The sequence below is a fragment of the Mastomys coucha genome, chromosome X, assembly GCF_008632895.1.
Source record: "Mastomys coucha isolate ucsf_1 chromosome X, UCSF_Mcou_1, whole genome shotgun sequence".
In the NCBI taxonomy this organism is placed as follows: Eukaryota; Metazoa; Chordata; class Mammalia; order Rodentia; family Muridae; genus Mastomys; species Mastomys coucha.
The window spans coordinates 47312506-47320930 of record NC_045030.1 but is presented as its reverse complement, the minus strand read 5'-3'; the positions used below and the strand labels follow the sequence as shown (position 1 = coordinate 47320930).

The 8425-nt window shown below is 35.9% G+C and overlaps 1 protein-coding gene across 7 annotated transcripts in view; it reads left to right on the top strand.

The window, feature by feature from the left end:
* Tenm1 (teneurin transmembrane protein 1) overlaps window positions 1–8425 on the top strand; it is an 803700-nt gene that overhangs the window by 622437 nt on the left and 172838 nt on the right. For 6 of the 7 annotated variants that reach the window (XM_031355201.1, XM_031355294.1, XM_031355365.1 and 3 more), the window contains 3 exons: window positions 3008–3193; window positions 5365–5388; window positions 7192–7338. In XM_031355201.1, the coding sequence (XP_031211061.1) occupies window positions 3008–3193; window positions 5365–5388; window positions 7192–7338 (357 nt within the window). The remainder of the gene's footprint in view (window positions 1–3007; window positions 3194–5364; window positions 5389–7191; window positions 7339–8425) is intronic. The other variant, XM_031355449.1, reaches the window with a different exon arrangement.

The following is an 8425-nucleotide window of genomic DNA, read 5'->3' as shown; positions in this document are numbered from 1 at the left end:
GATTGTGTTTTCCTGTAGTTCTTTAAGGGATTTTTGTGTTTCCTCTTTAAGAACTTCTAGCTCTTTACACAAGGCACACACGAACTCTGCCAGCCCAGTGACTTGAGAATCCACTTCCTTGTGTTCTCCTGTATTTCTTTCAGGGTGCTATTTATGTCTTTCTTAAGGTCCTGTATCATCATCATGAGAAGTGATTTTAGATCTGAAACTTGCATTTCTGGTGTGATGGTGTGTCCAGGACTTGCTATGGTGGGAGAATTTGGTCCTGATGATGGCAAGTGACCTTGTTTTCTGTTGTTTATTTTCTTACACTTGCCCCCTGCCATCTGGTTAACTCTAGTGCTACCTACCTTTGCTAAATCGGGCTGGAGCCTGTCCTTCCTGTGATCCTGGTTGTGTCAGAACTCCTCAGAGTCAAGCTGTCTCTGAGATCCTGTGGTTCTGGGATCCTGGGATCCTGGGCTTGTTAGATCACCTGGGAGTGTGGCTTTCTCTGAGTGTTGTGGGACTGGCTGCAGAGCTTGTGCCCAAGGTCTGCTAAGAACACTAAGACAGACCAGAAGGAACCAAAGTCACTGGGCTGGCAGAGTTCCTGTGTGCCTGGTCCCGCTAGTCCCAATTACTCCCAGTGTTGGGACAGATGTTGGTTCCTGTTCACCTCTGATCCTGGGTGTGTCAAAGCACCTGGGTGTGGAGCTTCCTCTGGGTGTGGGGGCTGTGGAGCTTGTGCCCAAGGTCTGCTCTGGACCCCAGCCCAGACAGACCAGAAGGAACCCAAGTCACTGGGCTGGCAGAGTTACTGTGTGCCTGATCCCGCTGGTCCCAGTTACTCCCAGTCTACCATTCCTTTTTTAAAAAATGATTTCGCTCTGAGCTTTAGCTACTCCATAATTTTATTGAATTTCTCCCTAAAGTGAATTGCCTTCTTCTCAGTATCCTTCGATGGTGCCTACTTTTCTTCTTGATACTTTTGTATGATATTTTACTAGAAAATGATAAATTCTATTTCATAACAGCCTACATAGTTTTAAAATCAGTGAACATTTCAGAGGTTCTGCTATTGTATATCTCCATTTCCTATATAATAAAGACTGCCAAATTATACATCTAGACCTAGCCTATCCCACACATATACTCTAGTAATTAACTGATTTTTCATATGATTCAGTATACATATCATAAAGTTGATATTTTTAGCCCATCCAATATACAAATTCTATTAATTAACTGATTTTTCATATCACTCAGTATACAAATCATAAAGATAATACTTTTGGTAGTCTACTTGTGATTCCTCAGGATTTTCCATTTCATAAACTGCATCATTATCCATTAATTTATTGTTGTTTTTCTTAATTTACCTTTTGCTTTATTAATCATATCCAAACTTGAGAAACTCCTTTTACTCAGACCTCTAAAATATATCTCAAATCAGTCTACTAGCCATTTGATATGTACGTATTATTCCCTCTGGTATATGCATAACACAAGTCAGAAAAAAATATTGATAAGTCATTCAAAGATATTAAGAATTATCAGTCATTATTTCATATTTAAAATACCCTACTTTAATCAGCACCAAGCCTGATGACATTTTATCAAAGGTTTGGAAGATGGTTCAGTGGACAAAGGACTTGCTCTACAAGATTGAGCACTAGAATTTCTATCGTTAATACCATATAATAAAGGAGACTAGGTATGCTGGCCCATCTGTAATTACAGCACTCTGAATAAAGAGACAAGGGATTCCTGGGGCAAGGTAGCTACAGTAGCCAAGTAGGTAAGCTGTAGGTTCAGCAATGGACTCCTCCTCATTGAATAAAATGGACAGCCATCAAGAAAGATACTTGGCATCAAACTCTGGCCTCCACACACAGGCACACACATATGCATGTGTGTGTGTGCACCTGTACATGTACATATAACATACAAGACACAATAATAAATTAGCAAACAAATCAATCAGATTTTAATGAATTCTACAGATATAGCTTTATCATAAAGATATTGTCACATCCTAAAAATTATCTTTATATCTATAGAGTTTATTAATATTATTGTAACCAAATCACTCTTAACAGGGAATTTCATTTCAAATCTTAGACTATGAAAATGACAACTCAAATTCTAGAATACCCCTTTTCCATTTCCATTTTTCATTGGTTTTAGTGTATGACCACTAAGCACCAAACATATTAGATCCCTTCAGAAAGCTTTGATCCCTTCTCTTCTTGTGAGAGAATTAGATAAGAATGGAGCTTGCCAAGCTTTGATTTTGGTTTATTTACTGTCAGGATTTTATTAATATTCAACAATTCTCATCAAAGAGTCAAGGAGACAAAGCAGACAACTTTGGCAAAGCCAGGACACATTATCATTATATTGGTTAAACATTGAATAGCATTTCAGGATAAGAAGTCTGTGTACTTTAATCAACAAGGAGTCATTTTGTGTGCTTAAAATAAATGCAAATATTGACTATGTGATCAGATAAACTAGTTGATTGCTGTCATTGGAAGTCTTGCCTTTTGTGTATTATGAATTTTACTATATTAGTTTCTTTCCAATATTACCTTCCTAAGTAAGCTTAGAACACTATTTTACTGTGTCATCATCCACTGTGAATTCATATATATCATAAGATAACTCAATATTATGTGTGACCCTAGGGAATTTTTAAGGAATCCTCCCCTCCCAGACAATTGTTGGACATACAATTCCTGAGTCTTGATGACATTATCACTCTATGGACTTAAAGTCAATTTTCCCTAAAATTTAATTTATATGGTCTTAACTACCTTCTTTTCAAGTTCCATGTACATTTACTCAGACACAACAAATGTATGTGATGTTTTGTTCATATATTTTTAAATGTTCATAAACATTTCATTTAAGCGATCAGTGTAGGCTGCAATGTTTGTTTGTTTATTCTGATGACTTCAGGAAGGAATGACTGTTGGCTTTAACTAAATGTATTGATATACCTTTTTTTTTTGAATTTCCACAGAGCTCTGTACCATGGAGTGTGGTAGCCACGGGGTCTGTTCAAGGGGAATATGTCAATGTGAAGAAGGCTGGGTAGGACCAACATGTGAGGAACGTTCCTGTCACTCTCACTGTGCTGAGCATGGCCAATGCAAAGACGGAAAATGTGAATGTAGCCCTGGATGGGAGGGCGACCACTGCACAATTGGTAAGTATCAGCATACTTTGATTAAAGTCCGCTGGGTTAGTAGAGGTTAAGAGAAGTCTAGTGAGTCAGTTGACAAGCTATTCATAATACGATTTGAAGTTGGAGAAGGGGAAGGAGAAATATTGGCTACAGATTTTTGTGAACTGAGAGGTTTCCTTTTGACAGCAGTGTACTGATTTCTTCCATCCTTTCTTTTCTCGTTACTTCAGTGTTCCTTATATTTTTCTGCTTTCAAGCACTTTTGAGTTACTCAAATGAAAGATGATACATTGGAATAAAGTGTCATTAGTTAACAAGACAAGTGCTTTTGTTGATAGTAACATTCACTGTCCATTTTTCCTTTTGAAAAGTGTAGGTTGTTTCAAGTGAAAGCACCTACAGGCAATTTCATTAAATGGCACTACTTTAACAGAGCCCATTTAACATAGTTAGAGGCTGTCTTTAATGGATATGAAGAAGACACTCCTGACCTATTATCAGTAGAGCATCTGTATTGAATTGTCTATCCTTATTCAGCAGTACAGAATTTATACTGAAGCATTCACCCCTTCTCACAACCTAGTCATCACTTTCACAAATTTCCAAACCACAGCCAGACAGAACACTCTGTAGGCAGGTAGTGCCTATGTAATAATTATCATATCATGTGGTATTCACAATAAAAAAGAGATTACTAATAATTAAGATTTCAATTATAAAATAGTTTCATTTTCAAATAAACCAAAGCCTTCAATTTACGTACATATCTGCCACAAAGGTTTTTTTGTACTTTGTCTTAATCATATTTATTATGGTTTCTGTGATAAATACCTCTACAAAATTAACTCTGGTTAAAAAGAGGATATTTTAGCTCACAGTTCCAGGTTTCAATCTATCATAGGAAAGAAGTCACAATGTCAGGAGCTAAAGAGAGTTAGGCATACCACACATATGATCAGAACAAGAGCACAATAAATGTATGCATGCTTGTACTTAGATCAATTTCTAATTTCTTTACAGTTCAGGATCCCCTGCATAGGGAATGCACACAATAGACTAGTCTTCTTGTCTCAAATAATGTTCTCACAATCTCCCACAGACATGCCCACGGGCCAACCTGATCTAAATATCCCTTTATTGAGACTTTTCCCAGATAATTATAGACTGTGTCAGGTTATAGTCAAAACTAACCATTGTAAATGTACAATGAAATAAATATGAATGTACAGTTCTCATTGTTCTACTAGGGAAATGGGTCACAGTGTTCCACTGGCATTTCCATGGCTAGAAAGAAAAGGTGCGCCAATGAAAGACAGGAGTGTTCTTTTGTTTTGGGTAATTTACTTTTATTTTTAGTTTATTTCTATAATATTTTTAGCATGTTTTTTTCTCCTCTCCTAACTACAGGAAAATCTTCCCACCTCCCTACTCATCCAATTTCATGTTCTTTCTCTCTTAAAAGAAAAACAAAACAGACCAAAAATATATAAATAAAAGTACACACAAAAATGTGATTTGTGTTGGCCAAGAACTGAACATGAGCCAAGCAAGCATCATGATACACAATTCATTTTCAGCTTTTTTTTTCCTCCAAGTAGACTATACTATGACTTTCACTTTTAGGTGATATTATTTTGTTATAATGGCTTGAATCTGTCAAAGAAAAGCATAATATATACTATTCTACTGCAGGTACAGTAAGTCTTGTTCTATGACTGAGGGAATGTTTAAGAATCATTAAAAAGGTGGTGAGGGTTGATTCAGATGCATCTTAAGTAATTACATTCTGCACTAGAGTAAGTTTATTGCCTTCACGTGAGACGATTTAAATACTGTGATGATTACCAAAGGTGGTTGTTCCAGAAATCTCTTGTAAAGATAACCCCAATAAGAAGATATAGCTTCTTTCATAGAAGTTATTAGTGAAATGTAAAAAAAAAATGCACTTCTTATCATTCAGTGAAATGTGACACTTTTAAGGAAGCCTATTAGGGTTTCTTGCAGAAAAGACATTAATAACTTCCCCACATAAAATATTATTCACAAAATACACAGGCCAGTATACCAATTTTTGCGCTTCAGGCATTTCAACAACTCATAGTTTGCTGTTCTCCTTCCAGACAACAGATGGTAAGCCATTAGTATTTTGGTCCCCCAGAAATTCATTCAATCATTCTTTTCCTCTCTTCTAGCTCACTACTTAGATGCTGTTCGAGGTAAGACTTTTCCTTAAAAGCAGATATGATCTTTTCAGACAAGTGTGCATGGGGGAGGACAACAGTAGTGTTTTAGTTTTAGTTGCTTGGTTACATTTGGTTGCTTGGTTGGTTTCTTTCTGGTTTTTACTTTGGGCAATTTTATTTCAATGTACTACTGCTGCGTTTATCCTAATGAGACTAGAAGATAACTTGCTTTTCTAACATCCAAGTCACCATTGCTACAGTATAAAATGGACTAGCAATTATAAGGACTCTTTTCTTTGTTCTTTGTAGAAAATTGGGGGAGAGCATTGCACATACACTAAGAAAACTAGGTTGAGATAGACAGATGAAGTATTCTTCAAAACAATATATCCCTGTCCACGTATAAAATCCTTATGGCTTTCTAAGTACCTTAACCTCTGTCCCTCCAGGGATTTGCTTTTGACAGAGACAACAATGGATTTCCTGTCAAATACGTACTGTTTTTGTGTTCCAAATCACCTTGGTTTTTTTCTCCATTGAGTACCTACAAGAATACAAATAGAGAAATTCTTTTTCCAAGGCTATGTATATTTGTTCTATGCCATCACTTGAGGATATGATACTCACAAACTTATCATACTTTCTGTAAGCCATATGCTATTTTAAAGTTTTATTTCCTTGAAAAGAATTTGGAAAGAAGATGAGGTTACTTCTACGATATTCTAAAACTTAAGTTTATATTTATCCTTCTGAAATTTTCTTTTGAAGGCATACATTAAAAACAATGTTGATTGGACTATCCTTAGTAAAAGCCAGGTCTGGCCTTGTACGACTATAGGGAAAATACTCAAGACATATATTTATTATCATCATCATCATCATCATTATATTCATCATCATTGTACCCATGTGTCTGGCAATGATCACTTAGAATGTTCAGTTTCTTTTTGATAGTGCACTACTAGTAGAAAGGGTAAGACACATTTTTAGGGGGTACTAAAGAAAAAGAAGTTGAATTCTAAAAAAGTATGATTGTCTGCATTTGAGCTTTATTAATTAGTTAAAAGCTATTTAAAATCTATACTTCCCCTTGAGTATATTTTTTCTAGTTATTCTCTAAAATTCTGGAACTCTATGAATGGCATGTTTTAATCCCATAAATATTTCCTAAGTTGTTGTTGTTGTTGTTATTATTATTATGATAATTATAAACACAATAGTATACGGGGCTTTGAAAGAGATATTGCAGAAGTAAAATTCCCAGTGCTTAGCCCTCATATCAATAATAACCATAAAAATTTGAATAAATATAAATCAAATATAGCATTTTTCTAAGGAATAAACAAATATATCTGAATTATAAGCCAACATACTTGTGTCCTGAAGCACTAGATTTCAAAAGGAAAACCATCACAAGTTAAAAGTTGTTGAAGAAAGTTTCTCTTCATAGAAACTGCCATCCTTCTTCAACTTATTGACCAAAACGAGATACAGCACCATCCATCCAGTTTTGGGAGAAATGGGGAGATAGGTTTGTCAAAAAGAAACAAAAAATATTTCTTGTCCCCACCACAGTTTTCCTCCAGAACCAGAGGTTGGGAATTGGAGTTAGCATTAATAACACTTAATTGGCTCTCTAAGGAAAAACACTGCAAAGTCAGGGATAACAAGTTCCCTGGGAAGGTGTTGCAAGTAAGCAAGCTCCTCTTGCATTTATTCAGCACCTCTTCTGAACAGAGCCTGGATGATTACATTCTTCCCTGTGGGCAGATACATCACTGTTGGCCAATCCCATTCTGGTGGCTCTGTGATTGTTACCCTCTGCTGTCCTTTCAGATGGCTGTCCAGGGCTCTGCTTTGGAAATGGACGATGTACTCTGGATCAAAATGGTTGGCACTGTGTGTGTCAGGTTGGTTGGAGTGGAGCAGGCTGCAACATCGTCATGGAAATGCTTTGTGGCGACAACTTAGACAATGATGGAGGTAAGTTATTTACTAAATGTTCATGTAAGAAAGCAATAGGTGTGCCTCTGGCACAGTTGTAAACCAGTTTTGCCAAGGGCAAAAATTAAGAATGTTAAGTAACAATAATATTGAGGTATATGTGGTTGTACTAATTTTAATTTCAGTAATATTTTCCAGATATTATTTATTGGAAATTACTATGGCTGTGCAGTATTCCAAATGTTTTGCATATATTATATCTCACTTAATTGTAACCCATAATTAGGTACAGATATGGTGTCTCAAAAACTAAGAAATAAAACATGTTCAGTTCTTAACTACAAAACTGTCAGAAATTAGTGTCCTCTGAAAGTCATTAAGTGTTACTAAGAGGTAGTAACACAAGAGGGAGCTCTAAATAATTGAGAACAAAGAAAATATTTCATGTGTGTACAGTGTAAACTCCATTAGCATCTGACAAGCCCAGTGTGATGATTTACTTTGGCCTAACTTTCGCATACTTTCTAGGCAAGAAAACATAAAATTAACAACAAAATTCCTTTCTTTTTACAGTATCTTGTGTTAAATGATGTAGATTATTAAATGTGAGGCCTATTTACTGTATTTGTGAGACAATTACATTTGTTATAATTTCTATCCAAATAAAAGCTTAAATCTGGACTGCAGAAAGCAGTCTGGGCTTAGGCACTCACCTAGTTGTAAAATTTTCTTCCATGGTTTGGGAAGATGACGGTTGACTGAGCCCTCTCCTCCCAGCACTGGAAAGATAAATATAGGGGATCTCTAACAATCTCCCTAGCTAAACTAGCCCTGGGTCAGGTGAGAGAATCTGCCTCAATAAATAAAATGGAGAATAAACAAGACAGACATCCAATGTCAGCTTTGGTCCTCCATACTTGTGCATAAACACACACACATATATACACACACACACACACACACACACACACAACATGCATGTACCACCCATATCTTGTAACATGTATATACACATATACACATACAAACACTTGCAAAATACATTTTTCTATACATGTTATCTATAGGAAAACTAAAAGATAATTGATAATAAAATGTTTTAAATGCATAGAATGTGGTTGTAAAT